This window comes from Micropterus salmoides, unplaced genomic scaffold (assembly GCF_014851395.1).
Source record: "Micropterus salmoides isolate LMB-PRFRI ecotype aquatic unplaced genomic scaffold, ASM1485139v1 Ms_hic_scaffold_9, whole genome shotgun sequence".
In the NCBI taxonomy this organism is placed as follows: Eukaryota; Metazoa; Chordata; class Actinopteri; order Centrarchiformes; family Centrarchidae; genus Micropterus; species Micropterus salmoides.
Genome location: NW_024044681.1, coordinates 5,628,850 through 5,652,099, shown reverse-complemented (window position 1 = coordinate 5,652,099; position 23,250 = coordinate 5,628,850). Strand labels below are relative to the sequence as shown.

General features: G+C 43.7%; 1 protein-coding gene across 1 annotated transcript in view; it reads left to right on the top strand.

Moving 5' to 3' along the window:
- Window positions 1-864: 864 nt before the first annotated feature.
- The window catches only part of camk2a (calcium/calmodulin-dependent protein kinase II alpha), a 34,529-nt gene continuing 12,143 nt past the window's right edge, over window positions 865-23,250 (top strand). Inside the window, exons 1-12 of the mRNA XM_038708425.1 lie at window positions 865-1,106; window positions 4,267-4,361; window positions 13,048-13,107; window positions 15,507-15,561; window positions 16,815-16,880; window positions 17,047-17,119; window positions 18,836-18,938; window positions 19,174-19,257; window positions 19,349-19,443; window positions 20,080-20,202; window positions 20,323-20,406; window positions 22,499-22,541. Coding sequence (XP_038564353.1) covers window positions 1,045-1,106; window positions 4,267-4,361; window positions 13,048-13,107; window positions 15,507-15,561; window positions 16,815-16,880; window positions 17,047-17,119; window positions 18,836-18,938; window positions 19,174-19,257; window positions 19,349-19,443; window positions 20,080-20,202; window positions 20,323-20,406; window positions 22,499-22,541 — 943 coding nt within the window. The 5' untranslated portion in view covers window positions 865-1,044. The remainder of the gene's footprint in view (window positions 1,107-4,266; window positions 4,362-13,047; window positions 13,108-15,506; window positions 15,562-16,814; window positions 16,881-17,046; window positions 17,120-18,835; window positions 18,939-19,173; window positions 19,258-19,348; window positions 19,444-20,079; window positions 20,203-20,322; window positions 20,407-22,498; window positions 22,542-23,250) is intronic.

The window sequence follows — 23,250 nt, the reverse complement described above, 5'->3', positions numbered from 1 at the left end:
CCTCCAAGACCTCTGGGGTCTCCGACCTCCATGTACCAACACCTCTAGGGCCCCAGACTTCCTGGGACCGAGACCTCCAGGGACAGAGTACTCCATGGTAGTACTTCATTGCAGCACCCCTTGGTAGTAATCCATGGTAGACCCCCAGAGGCCAAGACCTCCACCATGCTGAAATCTATGGTAGCAGTCAGTGGTACATTATGTGGCACGTACAGCATCAGTGGGGTAAATATCCAGGGGAAGAAGTAAGAGCTGACAATCAATCCAAGGGAACTGTGAGGAGACAGAAGAAGAAGAGCACAGGAAGTGATGTCAGAGGTGTTATCAGGAGTTTTCAGGTCACTGAGTAACGGAGGGACATGAGTCCTTTTGGGCTGATCAGAAACCAGACGGGCTGCTGAGTTCTGGACCACTTGTAGGGGTTTCACCGCACGAGCTGGAAGGACTCCGTGGTAGAACTACAACAGCACTGCAAGCTTCAGTAGCAGAAGCACTAGTAGTAGTAGTTGCAGTACTTATAGTAGCAGTAATATACGCAGTATTGCAGTTTTAGGTATAATCTCTCGGAGCTGGCGGTGTGTTTGCAGTCTGACTTTCCAGGCAGAGAGGATGCAGTTACCATGGCGACCCTGTGTGTGTGTGTGTGTGTGTGTGTGTGTGTGTGTGTGTCTGCTTCCTGGCCTGTGATTGGCTGGTGGGGGAGAGTGGGCGGGCAGGTGGAGCATCTGAAAGCGTCACTCTTGTCTCTCTCCCACAGATCAGGACAGAGAGACAGAGAGACGCAGCTCTCCTCACTGCTCTCTCCATCACCCCTCCATCTTCTTCTTCTTCTTCCTCCTCTTCCTCCTCCTCCTCCTCCTCCATCAAACAGAACTGAAACTCTCTCTCCATCTCTCTGCTTGTTCTTCCTCTTCTCCTCTTTCTGTCTCCTCCATCCTTCAGACAGACGGGTCTCACTGTTGGCCTTCATCTTCACCACCACCATCATCATCCTCAGAGGAAGACAGACAGCGAGCCCCCTGACCCTCGCCCCCCCGGGTCACAATGGCAACGGTCATCTGCACCCGTTTCACCGAAGAGTATCAGATGTACGAGGAGCTGGGCAAGTAAGTATCATCATCATCATCATCAGTACTGCGCTGCTGTTTGTAGTATTTAATTATTAAGTACCACAACTCTAAATATTATTACTGTTTATGGTAGAATTCTTTATTATCTTGCTTTTAATTTATGGACTTTACATTTAGATTGCTTATAATTGTTATTCATTTTATTAAATTAAATATAAGTGATATATTTTTTTTCTGAATATTTTCTATTGAAGTTTAATGTATTATATATATCTATTATATACGCACATTTTTATATTTATTAATATAGATTATTTAATTAGTTCTAATCATTATTAGTGAGTTTTATTATTATTTTATTTAGTTGTTTTATTTAACCTTTTTTACTTATAGTATATTCTATATATTTTTTTATTTGTTGTATTTACGGTAATAATAATAATAATTCAAATAATTAAATTAAATTATTAAATTATATTGATGGTTTAAAGGTAGAAATTGTTATTTTACAATTTCATTATTACAACATAGTAAATACAGTATCTATTGCACTCAATTATTACTGGTAGGTCCCTTTAATAAAAAGTGTTTTCTTCTGTAGAATAAAATAAAAAATGATTATTAACAGTTACTAATACAGACCAGACTAATAAAATAAATGAACATGTCACATCACTGAAAGCATTCGGGTTTACCTGATCATTCATGCATTATTGACTGTGATGCTGATCAGTCTCTGATCAAGATGGATGGATGAGTGTATCACCTTTCTGACCCCATCCCACTCACCGCCCACACACACACTCACACACACTCACACACTCACACACACACACACACACACACACACACACACACACACACACACACACACACACACACACACACACACACACACACACACACACACACACACACACACACACACACACACACACATAATGCCAGGTCTCTTACATAATATGATGGTGGGTGGCAGAACTCAGCTTTCATAAGAAACACAGACAGAAAGCTTCTTTCTGCAAAACCACTTTCACTTCCAGAGATGAATATGTTCAGGAAAATAAGGAGTGTCATCTTCTAGAGAGCAAATTAAACCTGAGCAGCAGAGGTGAAGACATCCTGATTTTATCTCCAGGAACACTGGATCCTACATTTCCCATCATGCACATGGATGCTGCGTCTTTCATTACAGCCTCCTTGCCTGCTAAACAGCCACGTCTTTCAAACTTCACGCCTGCGTTTGTTTGTAGTCTGATGACATCACTGTGACATCACCAGGCCTGTAGTACCAGTATTAGTACCAGTAGTAGAGGCAGCAGTACCAGTATGAGTACCGGTAGTAGAGGCAGCAGCACCAGTATGAGTACCAGTAGTAGAGGCAGCAGCACCAGTATGAGTACCGGTAGTAGAGGCAGCAGCACCAGTATGAGTACCAGTAGTAGAGGCAGCAGCACCAGTATGGGTACCGGTAGTAGAGGCAGCAGCACCAGTATGAGTACCGGTAGTAGAAGCAGCAGCACCAGTAGGAGTACCGGTAGTAGAGGCAGCTATACCAGTATGAGTACCGGTAGTAGAGGCAGCAGCACCAGTAGGAGTACCGGTAGTAGAAGCAGCAGCACCAGTAGGAGTACCGGTAGTAGAAGCAGCAGCACCAGTAGGAGTACCGGTAGTAGAAGCAGCTGTACCAGTATGAGTACCGGTAGTAGAGGCAGCAGTACCAGTATGAGTACCGGTAGTAGAGGCAGCAGCACCAGTATGAGTACCGGTAGTAGAGGCAGCAGCACCAGTATGAGTACCGGTAGTAGAGGCAGCAGCACCAGTATGAGTACCGGTAGTAGAGGCAGCAGCACCAGTATGGGTACCTGTTGTAGAGGCAGCTGCACCAGTAGGAGTACCGGTAGTAGAGGCAGCAGCACCAGTATGAGTACCGGTAGTAGAGGCAGCTGCACCAGTATGGGTACCGGTAGTAGAAGCAGCAGCACCAGTAGGAGTACCGGTAGTAGAGGCAGCAGCACCAGTATGAGTACCGGTAGTAGAGGCAGCAGCACCAGTATGGGTACCTGTTGTAGAGGCAGCTGTACCAGTATGAGTACCGGTAGTAGAGGCAGCAGCACCAGTAGGAGTACCGGTAGTAGAAGCAGCAGCACCAGTAGGAGTACCGGTAGTAGAGGCAGCAGCACCAGTAGGAGTACCGGTAGTAGAAGCAGCAGCACCAGTAGGAGTACCGGTAGTAGAAGCAGCTGTACCAGTATGAGCACCGGTAGTAGAGGCAGCTGCACCAGTAGGAGTACCGGTAGTAGAGGCAGCAGCACCAGTAGGAGTACCGGTAGTAGAGGCAGCAGTACCAGTAGGAGTACCGGTAGTAGAAGCAGCAGCACCAGTAGGAGTACCGGTAGTAGAGGCAGCAGCACCAGTATGGGTACCGGTAGTAGAAGCAGCAGCACCAGTAGGAGTACCGGTAGTAGAGGCAGCAGCACCAGTAGGAGTACCGGTAGTAGAGGCAGCAGTACCAGTAGGAGTACCGGTAGTAGAAGCAGCAGCACCAGTAGGAGTACCGGTAGTAGAAGCAGCAGCACCAGTAGGAGTACCGGTAGTAGAGGCAGCAGCACCAGTATGGGTACCGGTAGTAGAAGCAGCAGCACCAGTAGGAGTACCGGTAGTAGAGGCAGCAGCACCAGTATGGGTACCAGTAGTAGAGGCAGCAGCACCAGTAGGAGTACCGGTAGTAGAGGCAGCAGCACCAGTATGGGTACCAGTAGTAGAGGCAGCAGCACCAGTAGGAGTACCGGTAGTAGAGGCAGCAGCACCAGTATGGGTACCAGTAGTAGAGGCAGCAGCACCAGTAGGAGTACCGGTAGTAGAGGCAGCTAACTTGTAGCATATTTGTGTAAGTTAACTTTTAAGAGAACATGCAGCTAATCGAAGCTTCATAATGTTTAGCAACAAATCAAATCAACATTTCTTCTTTCATCTTTTGTCACAAACAAAAAATGAAAATATCACATAATTTGTTTTTTAACAAAATAAGTAGACTTTGCTAAAAAACAAAAGTTTCTGTTCTGTGATAAATATGTGAAAAGCATCTTTAGCCCAGACAGATGTCCTCTGATAACGTGTAATTACCTGACATGGTTCCTGTTCAAAGTGTTCTCTTGTAAATCAAGCTGATTGGTTCCTCCTGTTGCGTTTGCAGGGGAGCGTTTTCTGTGGTGCGTCGCTGTGTGAAGGTGCTGTCTGGTCAGGAGTACGCTGCCAAGATCATCAACACCAAGAAACTGTCAGCCAGAGGTGAGGACCTGAAGGAGGCCTGCAGACACTCTGGGCCACATCAGACAGTAACAACACATTTAGAACAGGTGACCTTCCACCTGATCTGAAAACACACCGCATGCAGGAATCCCCACGTTGTTGGCAGGTGGGACTTGGTCACCTGGGGTCTGCTACTCACTGCTGCTTCTCACAAGCTGAGGCAACGACATCACATCAAATGTTAACGTCACACATCATTCTGCTGGTTTCAGGTGTGCTGGTGACGTGTGATGCAACACCTGCTTTACAAATTACAGTGAGATATAAAATATCCGTGTGTACTCACCTTTGATCGATCCTAAAACACCTAAATATTGATTCTATCTTTTCATGTTTCAACACATGTTTTGACCCTTTGCTCCAGTGGAAAGTAGTGAGTGTCCAGCTTGTAGAACAGTGTAAATTTGCTGTCCCCTCAAAATAACACATCACACAGCCATTAATGTCTAAACCGCTGGCAACAAAAGTGAGGACACCCCTAAGTGAAAATGTCCAAACTGGGCCCAATAAGCCGAGGCTGTAAGAAGACCGCCAAGACCCTGAAACTGAGCTGTAGCACGGCAGTCCACTAGGACAGGGTCCACTCAGAACAGGCCTCGTCATGGTCGACCAAAGCAGCTGAGTGCTTGTGCTCAGCGTCATATCCAGAGGTTGTCTTTGGGAAACAGATGTCTGAGTGCTGCCAGCATTGCTGCAGAGGTTGAAGGGGTGGGGGGTCGGCCTGTCAGGGCTCAGACCATACGCTGCACACTGCATCAAACTGTTCTGCATGGCTGTCGACCCAGAAGGAAGCCTCTTCTGAAGATGATGCACAAGAAAGCTGCAAACAGTTTGCTGAAGACCAGCAGACTGAGGACATGGACTACTGGAACCAGGTCCTGCGGTCTGATGAGACCAAGACAAACTTATTTGGTACAGATGGTGTCAAGCGTGTGTGGCGGCAACCAGGTGAGGAGGACAAAGACAAGTGCGTCCTGCCTATAGTCCAGCATGGTGGTGGGAGTGTCCTGGTCTGGGGCTGCATGAGTGCTGCCGGCACTGGGGAGCTACAGTTCACCGAGGGAACCATGAATGCCAACATGTACTGTGACATACTGAAGCAGAGCAGGATCCCCTCCCTTCAGAGACTGGGCTGCAGGGCAGTATTCCAACATGATAACTACCCCAAACACACCTCCAAGACGACCGCTGCCTCGCTAAAGAAGCTGAGGGTAAAGGTGACGGACTGGCCGAGCATGTCTCCAGACCTGAACCCTACTGAGCATCTGTGGGGCTCCTCAAACAGAAGGTGGAGGAGCGCAAGGTCTCTAACATCCACCAGCTCCGTGATGTCGTCCTGTGAACCTGTGAAGCTCTGGTGAACTCCAGGCCCAAGAGGGTTAAGGCAGCGCTGGAAAATAATGGTGGCCACACAAAATATTGACACTTTGGGTCCAATTTGGACATTTTCACTTAGGGGTGTCCTCACTTTTGTTGCCAGCGGTTTAGACATTAATGGCTGTGTGATGTGTTATTTTGAGGGGACAGCAGATTTACACTGTTATACAAGCTGTAGACTCTCTACTTTACACTGGAGCAAAGGGTCATTTCTTCAGTGTTGTCACATGGAAAGATTATCATTATCATTAGCTTGTCTTGCTTTTTTAGGAGCAGCTGCATTTTTCCAAAGAACAGTAATTCATATAAAAAAAAAACTAATAATAATGTAAAATTACCTGCCATCATTTCTCTTCTGTCTCAGTCTGAGTTTCCTCTGGTTGTCCTTGGTTGGTGTTCTGAGCAGATCCATGTTCTCCCGGGCAGTCGGGGAGTTTCTGCTAAGGTTTGGTATTTAGGATGTTAGGGTAGAAAGTGCAGCTCTGTCTCTACCTGTCCTCTGAATCTCTACCTGTCCTCAGAGTATCTACCTGTCGTCTGTCTCTACCTGTCCTCTGAGTCTCTACCTGTCCTCTGAGGTTCTACCTGTCCTCAGAGTCTCTACCTGTCCTCTGAGTCTCTACCTGACCTCTGAGGTTCTACCTGTCCTCTGAGTCTCTACCTGTCCTCTGAGGTTCTACCTGTCCTCTGAGTCTCTACTGTCCTCTGAGTCTCTACCTGTCCTCTGAGTCTCTACCTGTCCTCAGAGTCTCTACCTGTCGTCTGTCTCTACCTGTCCTCTGAGGTTCTACCTGTCCTCTGAGTCTCTACCTGTCCTCTGAGTCTCTCCTCTCCTGGTAGCCAGCTCTGTCTATGTCCAGGCTGTGGTCACCCAGTCTGTCTGTTGTCCGCCTGTTTCTTAGTTTAGGACATTTTATTGTGCTCAGTGTGAATTCTCTTTTTAGGCCCAGATGTTTTGGTCGTTTCTTTCCAGTATTCAAGATATTTTTGTTTTTGCTTGTTGATAATGTGGTTTGGTCTGCTTGAGTTTGTGTTGCTGTTCTGAGGCTGTTGGACGTTTGTTTCTGCCTCAGGACCAGCTGGCTGAGGGGAGTCCTGGTGTGTCATGGCTCTGTGATGGTCTGTCTGGGGGTTAACTGCTTTATTGATCATTTCTGGTTTTGTAGGGAGAGAGGGTTTGGGCCGAGTTCTGCTCTGCACAGATTATTTAGTGTTTTTCTCTGCACCTGCAGGATGCATGCTCTCTCTCTCCCCCTCTCTCTCCATCTTTTTTATCTCTATTCTGGTTTTGAGATTTCCTGTGGTTGCTTAGCAACACCTTGCAAAGTTGACATATCAGTGTGTAACGCCACTGCAGGAACTCATGTTACCAACACTGTTACATCATCATCATTATAATATAAATAATAACACAGATTATAACGTAAGGGAGGACGAGCGATTGTTTTTAGTCTCGTTCTGAGTTCACTCTGTAGCCTTCACTATCGAGCTCTAAAGAATTACTAAATACGCCCTGTGTATCCGTTCGCTTTTCATTACTGATTAATCTGTTGATTGTTCTCATGATTGACTTGTCTTTAATATGTCCGTCCAAACTGACGCCTTCAAGTGCCAAAAATATTCATATTTTAACCTTTACAATAAAGAAAACGAGAAAATCTGAAACCAGGTTTTAATTGATCAGTTGCAAAATAGTTGCTAATTAATTTCTGTGCGACCAGTTATTTGATTTAAAGTTTCAGCTCTAAACACATCCCATAATAATAATAATAATAATAATGATAGTGATAATTATAGCCTGAGGGTGTGCTGGCTCAATAATAAACACCAACAGCAGAACCAGGACTACGTCTTCTTCTTCACACCCTCATAAAGTCCAAATCACCTCCTCCACATCTTCAGCTCTAACGAGCCACAAATCACATCTTATCCCATAATATTCCCTCCGCAGCGCTGCAGCCTCCGGCTCTGCTCATGTTTGAGTTTTAATTCAAGTTTAACGATGTTGTTTTGGTCTCACAATGGAAATGATAGATCTTAGCTTAGCTTTTATCAGTATGAACATGAGGAACTGAAACGGCTGATTTCATGACATCATCCTGGTCTGTAACAGGAAGTCTGCTCATATTTCAACCAGACTGTCAGAGTAAAGCGCCCCCTACAGGCTGCAGTGGTCATTATTCTGTTTTAACTATTCTTACATTCTTAATAATATTAGTACTTTTTGGACTTTACTTACTTACTAAGTGATGCAGTACTTTCACTTGTAATGGAGGGATTTTAGAAGTTGTTATTGGTACTAAAGTATATGATAAAATACTTCATCCAGCTCTGCTGGTAGTGTCCAGTATCACTGATGGTGACCGACTTTCTATGAGTCAAACGCCATCTGACCAGTTTGTATTGGAAATCTGGAGCTGAAGCCATCAAATGTTCTTTAAACCAGCAGCCTGCCTCCGTCTGTGTTTACTTTGTGGCACAGTGTGTGTTTCATGTTCTTATATCTCAGTGGGGACTTGAACCTGAGCGGGTGGAGACTGCTTTGTGAGGGTGGAGACTATGTTAAGGTGAGGGGTTTGGCATGTAGCTGCGACGGTTAAGGTGAGGGATGTCAGTGAGATGTCCCCACAGAGATGTCTGAAACAGACATGTGTGATGTATGTTTGATTTCCTGGGGAAGAAGAGTTTCCCCGACCTGCAGCAGAACGTCTCTGCAGCAGCTCTTTGACTCGTCTCATTCCTGCGACGTTCACACGGTGATATTTCGCTGCTCAGATCTGTTTTCAGCTCTGATGTCTGAAATGTGTATGTGTTGAGCTTCAGAGCTGCTGCTCGGTTGGAAACCTTCCTCGGCAGATTCTCTTTTGGCTGCCGGTCACTCGTCACCTCGCCGAGTCTCAGCTGTCCAATCAGCTGAAACTGAGCAACGGCTGGTCTCGGATCAGTCACTGCAGCACTGTTGGAGATGAACAGAGAGGCTGAACTGAGCTGAGTTCAGAGGGGTTTTGTAGTTTTGGATGGTTGTGGTTTAGAGTCAGAACATAATGAAGAACAACAGCAGCTGGCCACAGAAAATAGAGACTGAAACAGACTTCTCCTTCCTGTTCTACAGAAGAGCTCTCTGCTCTGTCTGATGTCTCTTCATCTCTTCTGTGTGTCTGTCTTCATCTTTTCTGTCTGATATATTCATCTCTTCTGTGTGTCTGTCTTCATCTCTTCTGTGTGTCTGTCTTCATCTTTTCTGACTGATGGTTTTATCTCTTCTGTCTGATGTCTTCATCTCTTCTGTCTGTCTTCATCTCTTCTGACTGATGTCTTTATCTCTTCTGTCTGTCTTCATCTCTTCTGACGTCTTCATCGTTTGTGATGTCTTTTTATCTGTTTTGATTGATGTCTTCATCTCTTCTATCTGTCTTCATCTCTTCTGACCGATATCTTCATCTCTTCTGTCTGATGTCTTCATCTTTTCTGACGTCTTCATCTCTTCTGTTCGATGTCTCTATCTCTTCTGTCCGTCTTCATCTCTTCTGACGTCTTCATCTTTTCTGATGTCTTTTTATCTGTTTTGATTGATGTCTTCATCTCTTCTATCTGTCTTCATCTCTTCTGACCGATATCTTCATCTCGTCTGTCTGATCTCTTCACCTCTTCTGATGTCTTTATCTCTTCTGTCTGATGTTTTTATCTTTTCTGTCTTCATCTTTTCTGTCTGATGTCTTTATCTTTTCTATCTGTCTTCATCTCTTCTGACCAATATCTTCCTCTCTTCTGTCTGATGTTGTCATCTCTTCTATCTGTCTTCATCTCTTCTGACTGATGTCCACATCTCTTCTGTCTGTCTTTATCTCTTCTGAGTGATGTCTTTATCTCTTCTGTTCGATGTCTTCATCTCTTCTATCTGTCTTCATCTCTTCTGTCTGATGTCTTTATCTCTTCTATCTGTCTTTATCTCTACTATCTATCTTCATGTCTTCTGACTGATATCTTCGTCTCTTCTGTCTGATGTCTTCATCTTTACTGACTGATGTCTTCATCTTTACTGACTGATGTCTACATCTCTTCTGTCTGTCTTTATCTCTTCTGTCTGATGTCTTCATCTCTTCTATCTGTCTTCATCTCTACTATCGATCTTCATGTCTTCTGACTGATATCTTCGTCTCGTCTGACTGATGTCTTCATCTCTTCTGACTGATGTCTTCATCTCTTCTGTCTGTCTGTCTTCATCTCTTCTGTCTGATGTCCTAATCTCTTCTGATGTCTTTATCTTTTCTGTCTTCATTTCTTCTGACTGATATCTTCATCTCTTCTGTCTTTCTTATCTCTTCTGTCTATCCATCTTCATCTTTTCTGACGTCTTCATCTCTTCTGTACGATGTCTTTATCTCTTCTGTCTTTCTTCATCTCGTCTGACTGTTTTCATCTTTTCTGTCTGTCTGTCCTCATCTCTTCAAACTGATGTCTTTATTTCTTATGACTTTCTTCATCTCTTTTGTCTGTCTGTCTGTCTGTCTTCATCTTTACTGACTGATATCTTCATCTCTTCTGTCTGATATCTTCATCTCTTCTGTCTGATGTCTTCATCTCTTCTATCTGCCTTCATCTCTTCTGTCTGATGTCTTTATCTCTTCTGTCTAAAGTCTTCATCTTTTCTGTCTGTCTTCATCTCTTCTGTCTGATGTCCACATCTCTTCTGTCTGTCTTTATCTCTTCTGACTGTCTTTATCTCTTCTATCTGTCTTCATCTCTTCTGTCTGATGTCTTTATCTCTTCTGTCTAATGTCTTCATCTATTCTGTCTAATGTCTTCATCTCTTCTATCTGTCTTCATCTCTTCTGTCTGATGTCTTTATCTCTTCTGTCTAAAGTCTTCATCTTTTCTGTCTGTCTTCATCTCTTCTGTCTGATGTCCACATCTCTTCTGTCTGTCTTTATCTCTTCTGACTGATGTCTTTATCTCTTCTGTTCGATGTCTTCATCTCTACTATCTGTCTTCATCTCTACTATCTGTCTTCATCTCTACTATCTGTCTTCATCTCTTCTGACTGATATCTTCATCTCTTCTGTCTGATGTCTTCATCTCTACTATCTATCTTCATGTCTTCTGACTGATATCTTCGTCTCTTCTGTCTGATGTCTTCATCTTTACTGACTGATGTCTTCATCTCTTCTGTCTGTCTTTATCTCTTCTGTCTGATGTCTTTATATCTTCTGTCTAATGTCTTCATCTCTTCTATCTGTCTTCATCTCTTCTGTCTAATATCTTCATCTCTTCTGTCTGATGTCTTCATCTCTTCTGTCTAATATCTTCATCTCTTCTGTCTGATGTCTTCATCTCTTCTGCATATACAATATATTGTATATATTGACATTTTTTATTCATTGTTGTTACTGTTGACTGATGGCTGCATGGGTCACTAAAGCTCTCCTCTACGTCCACATGAAGTCGATTAAGTTTTAAAAGGTGTAATTTTTTTTTTCTTCTGTCCAAACAACATAATCTCCTTTAAAACCTGAGCTTTTCCAACACGTTTCCAGAGTGTGTAAATGTTAACCTTCGGCTTGGAGTTTCCGTGTGTTAGAGGGAAACTTTACAAGATGAGGATGTGAGCTGCTCAGTGAAGGCTGTCTGTCGTTGATTTAACTGTAAATACAAAGTATAGATTAAACACTTTTTTTTTTTTTAAAGCGTTAGTTGGCAGGTGCCTTTCTTCAGCCCTGAGTCGTGTCTGCAGGGTTTCAGCCTGTATGTAGCCTGAGAGGCCAGGGCAAAGAAGAAACCTTTAACCACTGGCTGCTGCTCATTAAGTTTATTGATCCGAGACTCAGACGAAGAAATCAACCTTCTTATTAAATCAGACCTTCTCTCTTGTGAACAGTCAGAAAACAAACCCGGCTGTATCTGTCCTGCAGATGATACTGTTGGAATTATTCACTTTGAAAATCTCCTCACTGAAGGCAGATTCATCACACACCTGGGCTGCAAATCACATACTAATGTACTGCTACTGCATACTCAGTATGCACTGCACTCTGCCAACTACATACTCAGTATGTACTACACACTGCCAACTACATACTCAGTATGTACTACACTCTGCCAACTACATACTCAGTATGTACTACACACTGCCAACTACATACTCAGTATGTACTACACACTGCCCACTACATACTCAGTTGGTATGTACTGCATACTGCCTAGTACACACAGGAAGTGTAACATAGGGTCTGACCCCATCTGGAGCTGTCCCTGGAAATGTCCCTGTTTTTAACAGTGTGTTATTCATAGACTGTATAAGGTGTTAACAGACCTGAAATCAGATTTTACGTGCCAGAAAGACTGGACAGCAGAGCGTACAGGTGTTGTGCTGAAAACTGATTACCGTCCGCGGAAGCGTGCGCAGCATGTTAAAGCTGTATCGCTCAGTCTCTCTACGTCTGCAGCTGCTTTTATCTGGATCAAACAGAGACATAACTTCCAAATAAACTTTAACACTTTATCTCCGTGGTAACAGCAAAGATATGTCTTTGTGATAGGCCTACTTTTAACGTTTCTTTTAACAGAATAATCACAATTGTGGCCAAATAAGTGTTTATCATAACCAAGCATGACATTTATGTGATTATAGACAATAATTGTAGCCTGTTGCTGCTGATGGATGATGTGTTTGATAGGCCTATATGTCTAATATCCTTGTTCATATTTGGAAAACAGACTGTAGCCTATAATTAACATGACTTACTGCTGAGTTATAAATAAAATATAGACAAGATCTCTTTTGCAATTATCCTTATGACTCTACATTATTTAACTTGCTGTGTACCAACCAATCCGGTCCTTTTTACCTGTTGAAATACCTTTAAATGGCCAAACACACATAAAATGCATTATTCCACTTACCAGAAAGTGATTGCAGCTTCTACTTATTGACTAAAAGGTCGTTTCTGCCTCAACATGACATCATTTAATTCAGAAGAGTTATATCTGACAGATTATAAAACTTTTTTATTTCATGATGACATATTTTTTAATGACATACTGACCACCAAACCAAAAACGTCCCCAGTTTTTGTTTCAGAAATCTGGTCACCTTAGTGTAACATCTCCTTAAGCTAATGCTAGTTTAGCATATATGCTAATGTTAGCTGTTTGTTAGCTTCTTTCTGTCATCATGTCTGAAGGCGTCTGGCTGCCATGACTCTGATTGGTTATTATCAGAACCTCTACCCTGACTGTCTGTATCAATACCGGATCAATAACTCTGATCAATGTGTTTGTTTGTTCTCAGATCATCAGAAGTTAGACCGTGAAGCTCGAATCTGTCGTTTATTGAAGCACCCAAACATCGGTGAGTACTACTACATGTACTACAGGTACTGCAGATACTACTGTTAGTACTGAGGTTACTACTACCGCTGCAGTTATTACTACCACTACTCATTCTAGATGATGGTGATGGTGGTGGTGATGAGGATGAGGATGATGATTAATTATGGTGCGGTTGGCGTTACTAACGGCAACCAGAGTGTGGTTACTAATTGATGAGGAGCAGTTATCTCCAGGGAGACGACTGAGAGCAGAGAGGTTTTCCTTCCTCCTCCTCTCTGATCTCTGATCACAGAGCAGCAAGGAATGCACACTACTACTACTGCTGAAGTAAAAGTACTATTAATGCACAATAAAAATACTCTATGTATAATAAACATTACAGAAATATTATCAGCACTTCATTTATCAGCCTCTCAGCTTCTAATTACCTCTAATTAGCTTCAAATATGATGATATTAATAATAATGTTTGTTATTTATATCCGCTCAGTCCTGGCTGATGGGAGCCTTCCTCTGTTTAACGCCATCATGCAGGACAAACAGACGTATTTGTACATCGCTTGTTTGATGTTTGGGTGATGACTGCTGAGTGAACCACAAATGGCCCCTTGGGGACAATAACAATACCCTTCATCCTCGGAAGTGCAGCAAACTTTTATTCACAGTAACTTTTCCTCCAGTCAAACGTGTCACCGACACCTGCCACAGACATACTATAGTACTCTTAGAAATACTTCTTTCTGAGTAGATGTGGCCCCGCCCCTTTAGAAGCTAACGAATCCAGTTAAATTACACTTCCTGTGGCTCCTTCACAATTAAAGCCCTACGTGAAGAGTGGAATCAGACAGACAGATCCCAGTTACCAAAAAAATAAACTTTGATGAAGTGGAAACAAACGGAGTCGGACAGATGTTCAAACATGAACCTCACGTGGAGCCAGCCAGCCAATCAGAGGGCTGCAGCCGAACCGGGCCTCCAATCAGAGCTCTGTGTAGGCCGGCGCCGCAGATCCCGAGGAGCGTTACGTAACGCTGTGTGTGTGTTTCTAGGCAACAGTGTCCTTAGGTGAAGGCATCAAAACCCTCGTTCCTCCTACACACACACACTCAGATGAAATCCCGCTGCTGGGCTGTGTGGGAGTGTTTCAAGAGAAAAACCTGATTATTTCTTTCTGAGTGCTTTCACACAGGTACGAGTGTGTGTGTGTGTGTGTGGGCAGCAGCTTCTCCTTCCTCTTGTTATATATCACATTATACAATCTATGCAGCGAGCAGCAGAGCTTCTGCATTCAGAGCAGAAACCGTCCACGTCTTAATAAAATAACCCTGAAGTGTTGAGCCAGATCAACATGGTGATCGTTTTATTTGATCTGTGTCTAGTGTCTCACTGCCGCTCTGCATCAATCATTAAATGTAATCAGTATTAATCAATAATCAGTATTAATTAGCTGCGTTTTGCTGCTTCATGTGGTTTTCAGGACTAAATGAACTGAATCCATATTGTTACTGTCCTCGCGTTTCCTCTTGTCCCCAGAATATAATCATATATAAAAATATATAGATATCTATAGTTTAGAGACATGTCGATTAATCTTTCTGTCCCATATTATTTGTATTCAGTATAATTCTGCAGCGTTACAGTAAATTCTTGTATATTATATATATATATATATATTTGCAGGTAAAAGTCTGTTTGTGAGCATCTTTGTGCACAAGTCATATCTTCTGTAATAAATGTAGTTTTTAATATGCAAACAAACAGATAATTCAGTAAAAAAGTACAAAAGCAAAATAAGCAAAATTAACTGAAGGCAAAAGTACTTGTTAACAGCCAGAAAACAAGTACTCATGTAGAAGTACTGTGACAAGTCAAGTATCAACTGAAAAAACAACTTGAATAACTTATGAAGTAAAATAAAAAACAAAGACTCACTTCTGTGTTTCTACCTTGTGTCTGTGACGTAAAGATGATGTGTTTCCAGTTTTACTTTAACAGTTTACGTCTGTGTAGCTCTGCAGTTCAGGTATCACCTGTTCATTAGTTACTAGTAACTGTTTATATATTACAAGTATCTTACTGATTAAATAGTTAATAGAAACTTAAAATTAGTCACTAATGTGTATAGTGACTACTAAATTGTAAATGGTTGCTAGTAACTTATGAACGGGTGACGTCTGATCTACAGAGTACTGTGTGTAGTATTAAAGTACAACACACAGCTCTGATGAAGTAAAACCATTCTGTTCTTCTCTGTGTCGGATGGCTGGAGGACAAGTTTAGCCTAGCTTAGCACAAAGACTGAAAGCAGGGGGAAACTGCTAGCCTAGCTCCTAGCATCTTTGCTAAGCGGCTAGCCAGCAGTCGGCCCTTTACAGTCGAACACCTGCTCAACAAACTTTTCTCTCCTTCTTCCTTCCAGTTCGGCTACATGACAGCATTTCAGAGGAGTTGCACCATTACCTCATCTTTGACCTGTGAGTTCTCTTCTGTTTTCATCGGTGCGTTCACCTGCTGCATGTCCCTAATTCTTCTGAGGTGGAAACAACATGGACGTCACAACAAAGATGTGTTGGACTGTTGTTGTTACTGTACCAGTGCATTACCTGCTAAGAAATACTTAAACTCTGTCCCTCCACACAGACAGCAAACTAACCGTTATAACCTAATACCACATTACAAATTACACTTTAGCAAATACGTACATGCAGTACGTGATTAATCAACGTTTCTAACCATCAGCCACGTTTCTACTCGTGCATCAAACGTTTATCAAACTTTCTGTTGTTGAAATTTCCAATTATTCCGACACCACTTGAATGCACAGAGATATGCTGTATGCTACATATCTGTGATGTCACATCCTGTTTGTTGTTGCTTTTGGTTAAGTACTGTTTTATAGAGAGTCATTCGCTTTCGTTTCCAGGCCAATGGGACCATATTTCGGAAAAAATGTCAACCTATCTTTTTATCCTGTTAGAAGTTAGCTTCAGTAACGTTAGCTTCAGTAACGTTAGCTTCAGTCATGTTAACTTCAGTAACGTTAGCTTCAGTAACGTTAGCTTCAGTAACGTTAGCTTTACTAACGTTAGCTTCACTAACGTTAGCTTCACTAACGTTAGCTTCAGTCATGTTAGCTTCAGTCACGTTAACTTCAGTAACGTTAGCTTCAGTAACATTAGCTTCAGTAACGTTAGCTTCAGTAACGTTAGCTTCAGTCACGTTAGCTTTCTGTCTGTTACCTGAACAGTTTTACATCAAACTGTGACTTTCTTGACTAAATGTATCTTTTAAATTGACAAACATCATGTGTGTCATTCAGGGCTCAATTCAAACGGGATCAAAATATTAGTTGTCTCTTGACGTTGACTACCGTACAATATTTTTCCGAAATTAGGTCCCATGGCGGTCCACCGGAAGGGGCGGGACTTAGGCTCTCTATTACACTTTGTCAAGGTGATGTCATAGCTGGAATAATTTATTTTGAACAACATGTGTCACATGTTGTTTTGTGGTTCAATTTAAAGTCGCAGTACATCACATGGTTTTATCAGCGTGTTATTTATTTTCTACTGCTCTTCATCACATTGAGATGTCATATTGCTTTGTTATGTTGTATTATTTCATTTTATGTTGTAATATTATGTTACATGCTGTTATTTCTTATTGTCACGTTCCACTGCGATCTTCACAGAGTTGATGTGTTTGTTCATTATGTTTCCTCTCTCAGGGTCACAGGTGGAGAGCTATTTGAAGATATTGTAGCCAGAGAATATTACAGTGAAGCTGACGCCAGGTAGGAAACATCAATAAATCCATCTGCTCATCGCCACAGTCCTCTTTTCTGGTTCTTCTAGCAGAGCTGAGCTTCTGTTCTTCTTAATTAAATCCACCGCTCAGCACTTCATCACATCAGAGACACATGACCCCTGACCCCTGACCTCTGACCTCTCTGTCAACAGTCACTGCATCCAGCAGATCCTGGAGGCGGTGCTGCACTGTCACCAGATGGGCGTGGTCCACCGGGACCTGAAGGTATAACTCATGTGCAAACTCAAACCAACAATGTTCTTTATGTGACTTCCTGTCTGTGGCTGCCAGCTGCGAGCACACTGGGTCCTCCTGAAGACTAAATCTTTAAAAACTCAGATAAATGTTTGCATGTTTAAAAAGGTTCAGCTGCCTGCTGTAGTTTCTATCAGACAAACAGGAGGGACTACTTTCAGCGGCGGATGGATCCACGTGTGGTCCTGTAGTGAGTGTTTGGGGAAGCAGGACGGTGAATGTGGCTCTGAGTCAGAACAAACTACAGTTTTCGTGGTGATGAGGGAACATGTGAGCCAGTGCAGCAGAGAGGCATCAGGCGACAAAGTCAAGTTGGCAAGAACAAATATGCAACGTCTGGTTACACTTTCAAAATAAAACTAGCTGTTAAGGTTGTGAAACGGTTCAGTTAATAAGATCTTTGTTTGGAGCTGCACATGCGAGCTTTGTCTCTACAGCCGCGGTTCCACCAAAAGTACCCGGGACTTTTCACTCCCCAGGTCTATTTCCGAGGAACTAAAAGGTTCCTTCAGGCCTCTGTTGTGCGTTTCCACCGCGGTCTAAAGACCTGAAAAGTTCAGGCAGATTAACCAGCTGGCGTAGACTGTAGGCCTGCACGCCGTCACAGCGATGCACAGGCATCATTACTTGTAACCACGATCCATGAGCAACATTTATAAACGAACATCGGATTTTACTGAATATAAAGAAAAACTACAGGCTGTGTTTGACCATTAAAGCAGCTTTTTGTGGGAGTAAAACGTAGGCGAGACTCGTGCGGCTCTCTGACTGCTGGTTGTGATTTATTGGTTTGCAAACAACGGCGGAAAAGAAGAGAAAAACAGCCGCCATCCTCCAGTTAAAGCCAGTAGCCTCTACTCGCACATTCAGAAGTTCACTGCAAGGCAAGCCCCGCCCCCCCCAAAGTACCAGTACTTTGGGAAAGTACTACCCCCCGAGCAGGGACTCTTTGGGGGTAAAATAAAGACCCTAGAACTAAATTTAGACCCTGGTCCCTTCAGCTTCATGTCCTCTGACTGGGGGGAGGGTGTTAGCATCTCTCCTGTAAAGTGACAGGCAGCATTAGCATGTTAGCATCTCTCCTGTAAAGCGCCAGGTAGTGTTAGCATGTTAGCATCTCTCCTGTAAAGTGACAGGCAGCATTAGCATGTTAGCATCTCTCCTGTAAAGCGCCAGGTAGTGTTAGCATGTTAGAATCTCTCCTGTAAAGCAATGGGCAGCGTTAGCATGTTAGCACCTCTCCTGTAAAGTGACAGGCAGCATCAGCATGTTAGCATCTCTCCTGTAAAGCGGCAGGTAGTGCTAGCATGTTAACATCTCTCCTGTAAAGCAATGGGCAGCGTTAGCATGTTAGCATCAGTGTTAGCATGTCAGCATCTCTCCTGTAAAGCAATGGGCAGCGTTAGCATGTTAGCATCTCTCCTGTAAAGCAATGGGCAGCGTCAGCATGTTAGCATCAGTGTTAGCATCTCTCCTGTAAAGCAGTGGGCAGCATTAGCCTGTTAGCATCAGTGTTAGCATGTTAGCATTTCTCCTGTAAAGCAATGGGCAGCTTTAGAATGTTAGCATCAGTGTTAGCATGTTAGCATCTCTCCTGTAAAGCAATGGGCAGCGTTAGCATGTTAGCATCTCTCCTGTAAAGCAATGGGCAGCGTTAGCATGGTAGCATCTGTCCTGTGTCTGCAGCCAGAGAACCTGCTGCTGGCCTCGAAGTCTAAAGGAGCGGCGGTGAAACTGGCCGACTTCGGCCTCGCCATCGAGGTGGAGGGAGACCAGCAGGCCTGGTTTGGTGAGGCAGATACTAATACTGTAGTAGTACTGCAGTATTAGTACTCAGTACTACAGTGATTCTACAGTCTGTAGCTGTACTTTTATCCTCCGAGTCTTTCATTTAACTTTAGTTGTTATATTTTGATTTTACTTTATTTAATTTGACTTTGGTGTTTTTTTGTTATAATAAACTTTATTTAATCTGTTATGTGCTTTAATCACATTTCTGTGTGTGTGTGTGTGTGTGTTTACAGGCTTTGCGGGGACCCCCGGCTACCTGTCTCCAGAGGTTCTGAGGAAGGACCCGTACGGGAAGGCCGTCGACCTCTGGGCCTGTGGTCAGATTCCTCTCTACTGTCTCCTTGTTTCCTCCCCTCGTTTCCTTTCCTTGTGTCCTCGCTCTCTCAGGTGTGTCTCTCTCTCTCTCAGGTGTGATTCTCTACATCCTATTGGTCGGTTATCCTCCGTTCTGGGATGAAGATCAACATCGTCTCTACCAGCAAATCAAAGCTGGAGCTTATGATGTAGGTCACATGACCCCTCACCTCAGTCACATGACTCTTTGCTTCTCTCCTTAACTCCTCTTTTCTCCCCCCCACTCTTCCTCCTCCTCCTCCTCCCCCCCTTGCTCTTCCTCCTCCTCCCCCCCATTCTTCCGCCTCCTCCCCCCCGACTCTTCCTCCTCCTCCTGCCCCCCACTCGCCCCCCCCACTCTTCCTCCTCCTCCTCCTCCTGCCCCCCACTCTTCCTTCTCCTCCTCCTCCCCCCCTTACTCTTCCTCCTCCTCCCCACTCTTCCTCCTCCTCCCCCCCGACTCTTCCTCTTCCTCCTGCCCCCACTCGCCCCCCCACTCTTCCTCCTCCTCCTCCTCCTGCCCCCCACTCTTCCTTCTCCTCCTCCTCCCCCTTACTCTTCCTCCTCCTCCTCCCCACTCTTCCTCCTCCTCCCCCCCGACTCTTCCTCTTCCTCTTGCCCCCCACTCGCCCCCCCACTCTTCCTCCTCCTCCTCCTCCTGCCCCCACTCTTCCTCCTCCTCCTGCCCCCCTTACTCTTCCTCCTCCTCCTCCCCATTCTTCCTCCTCCTCCCCCCCTGACTCCTCCTCCTCCTCCCCACTCTTCCTCTTCCCCCCCTGACTCTTCCTCCTCCTCCCCCCCTGTAGTTTCCCTCTCCTGAATGGGACACAGTGACTCCTGAAGCCAAAGATCTCATTAATAAGATGTTGACCATCAACCCGTCCAAACGGATCACAGCAGCCGAGGCGCTCAAACACCCCTGGATCTCTGTGAGACGCTGTTATGTGTATAAATATACATAAATGTACTCTGTGTGTGTACATGTTTTATTACTGTGTGTAATCAGAGTTTCTCGTGATGATGATGATGACGTGTGGTCTTCCTCCCAGCATCGCTCCACAGTGGCGTCCTGTATGCACAGACAGGAGACGGTGGAGTGCCTGAAGAAGTTCAACGCCAGGAGGAAACTCAAGGTAGGCCCAGCTGCAGCAGGTCGAGGTTCTTCGCTCGTTCACAGCAGTGACGCTAACGTGCGCGTTTACCCTCCCGACACTGACGGTTAATGAAGTCAGCTGACACACAGAGTTGTCATGGAAACCTGTTTTTAGATTAACTTAATACGTCGTTACATATTTTCCTCAGTCAGCGCCGCGTTTCTCCTCCTGCCTCTGGTTGGTTGTTTTTGTCGCGCGGTGGATTCTAAAAGTACTAATACTTCACAAGTAAAAGTAAAACGTTACTACAGTAAAAACATGTAAATATAAGAATACAGCAGAAAGAAAAACCTCCTGCGATTCGATCTTTGTTCCTCGTGTGAATCAGGTTGAATGTTTTAGTCTCAGACTGCAGCTGCTGATTCTTTCCATTCTGGATCAATCAGCTGATTATTTTCCACATTAATGGATTGAAACCTTCTGAAAACAGAGAGAAATGTTGTGGCAGTGACTCAGAGAGACTCCTTCACCCTGTTTGTTCTGGCAACTTAAACCTCAAACTGATTCAAATAATCAAAATTAAATGTTTTTACATGAAAAATGACTGTTTGCTGATGGACCAGCTGAACAAACTGTTGCAGTTTAATTTATAACCAAACTTTCTAAACGCTTCGTGTGTAAAAATCTGAAGCTGTCAGATAAAAGTGAAAATATCTGAGCAGAAGGAGAAACAGTTTGTTCATGAGTTGATTAAAACACTTAGCTGCGCCGCCTCTGTTTAAAAGTTACCTGCTGAACCCAAATCTCCATAGATCTCGTGTGTGGCGCCCCCTGCAGGCTGAACAGTTTGAGAAAAAACCTCAACTGTAATACGAAGCAGACGAGTTCAGGCTGATCTGGAAGATAAATGTTAAAGCTGAAACAAGGAAAAATAAACGTGAGGGTTCAGTAAATCTCCTGCTCCCTCTGCATGATGGACGCCTTGACTTGTCTGTGATCCATGCTAACAGCTAACAGCTAACAGCTGACTCAGATTTTACATTTATTCATTTTAGCTTTTATCCAAAGCGACTTACAGTTGCTGTTTATGTCAGAGGCCTCTGGAGCAACGAGGGGTTAAGTGTCCTGCTCAGGGACGCTCTGCTGGACGGGTCACAGTCTCACACCACAGGCATGTGTCTTATCCACTGGGCCATCGCCACCCGTTAGTGGGGACACTCGGGGCGACGTGGCCAAAACATTTCATATCATTCGATGTCGATAAATATCAGGATAAATGTCCAATCGTTATTTCTTTCAGGTTTACAGGCAGATTTCTGCTCCTGAGTGAAAACTGAAGACACCAGAAGGTTAAACTTTTCTTCATGGTCAGAACGAGACAAACACTTGATGCCAAACAGATTCAACATTCAAAACTCTTATGATTAAAACAATTTAACAAATGCGATTAGTTGATCTTTTTCAACAAAATAAATATTTTAACAGAAAAATTAAAAGCTAATTTGTTTGTGATTCAGTTAGTCAGTAAATTTTCACTGACGATATATTGAACATTTATTATTTTGTTATTGAGGATTATAGTTTTACTGCGGGACACTTATTATAACAAAGACAGAAAATAAAAACATTATTCTTTTCGCTCCCGCCAGTCAAACCTCGGACCATATTTATTTCCTCAGGATCGTCGGCGTGAATCCAGATCGTTTGCGGTGCGATCTTGTTATTAAAAGCGTCAGAGAGAAACGTTCAGCTCTACTCAGCCCCGACGCACCGCGACCCAGCTGTGAACTGGACTAGAGATTCTACTGGACCCTGTTAAGACCTGGTCTAAGTACTTCCGAGGGAGGAGAAACCGCCTGAGTTTAGATTTTAGGTTTTTACCCTGCGAATATTTCTCTGAAAGAGGAAAAGTTAGGATTTTTCAAATGTTCTTTCACGATCTGATTCAGATAAACTGTCTCTTAAATGTTTTGAGACTAAATCCGAATCCAACCTTTTTTACCTTTCCTCGATTTGACGTTTGATATATTGTGTGAGCTGCAGAGCGAGACCTCCTGTCTCTCACACGTCTCTGATGTTCACACCTTTGTGTCTTTGGTTAAATACTTCCTTCTTGTTTCCTTTCCTTCAGGGAGCCATCCTCACCACCATGTTGGCCACCAGAAACTTCTCCGGTAAGAAGGGGGGGAGGGGTCAGAGGTCAGAGGTCATGTGTTAGCTCAGGTCCATCAGTCTCCAGCTTTCTATTGGTCACCAGGGAGTCACGTGACCTGCTGTGGCAGCAGTGTGGGATTTCGACCTGTGACCTGCAGGTTTGTGTTACAGCAGCGGAGGGTTTAACGCTCAGAGACGAACCAATCAGCTGCCGGCTTACACACAATTATCAGGTTAACACTCGTGCTCAGCGGTGGACAAAGTACTCAGATCCTTCACTAGAGTAAAAGTACTAATACCTCACTGTAAAAATACTCTGTCACAAGTTAAAGCACTGAAACTGTGACTGCAGTAAAAGTATGTGAGGATACACAGATTAAAGTATTCAAGCAGTAACATGTTGTACTCCTATCTGTCCTCAGACTCCTCCTCCTCGTTAATGAGCAGCAGGATGTTGCTGCTGCAGCTCAGTCTGAACAGCTGATCATTACTGATAAATTCCCTCCGTCGCTCCCCTGGTTGTTCTATTAAATCATTACGTTAATGTCAAAGCAGGATTTAGTTTTTATTGAGTTTCAGACTGCAGCTGATGATTATTTTCATTTTGGATTAACCTGCTAATTATTTTCTCCGTTGATCGATAGTAAAAAGTCTGAAAACAGAGAGAAATGTTGTCACAGTTACCCAAAGTGACCAAAAAGAGGACTTCCCAACGTTAGTTCTGTCAGT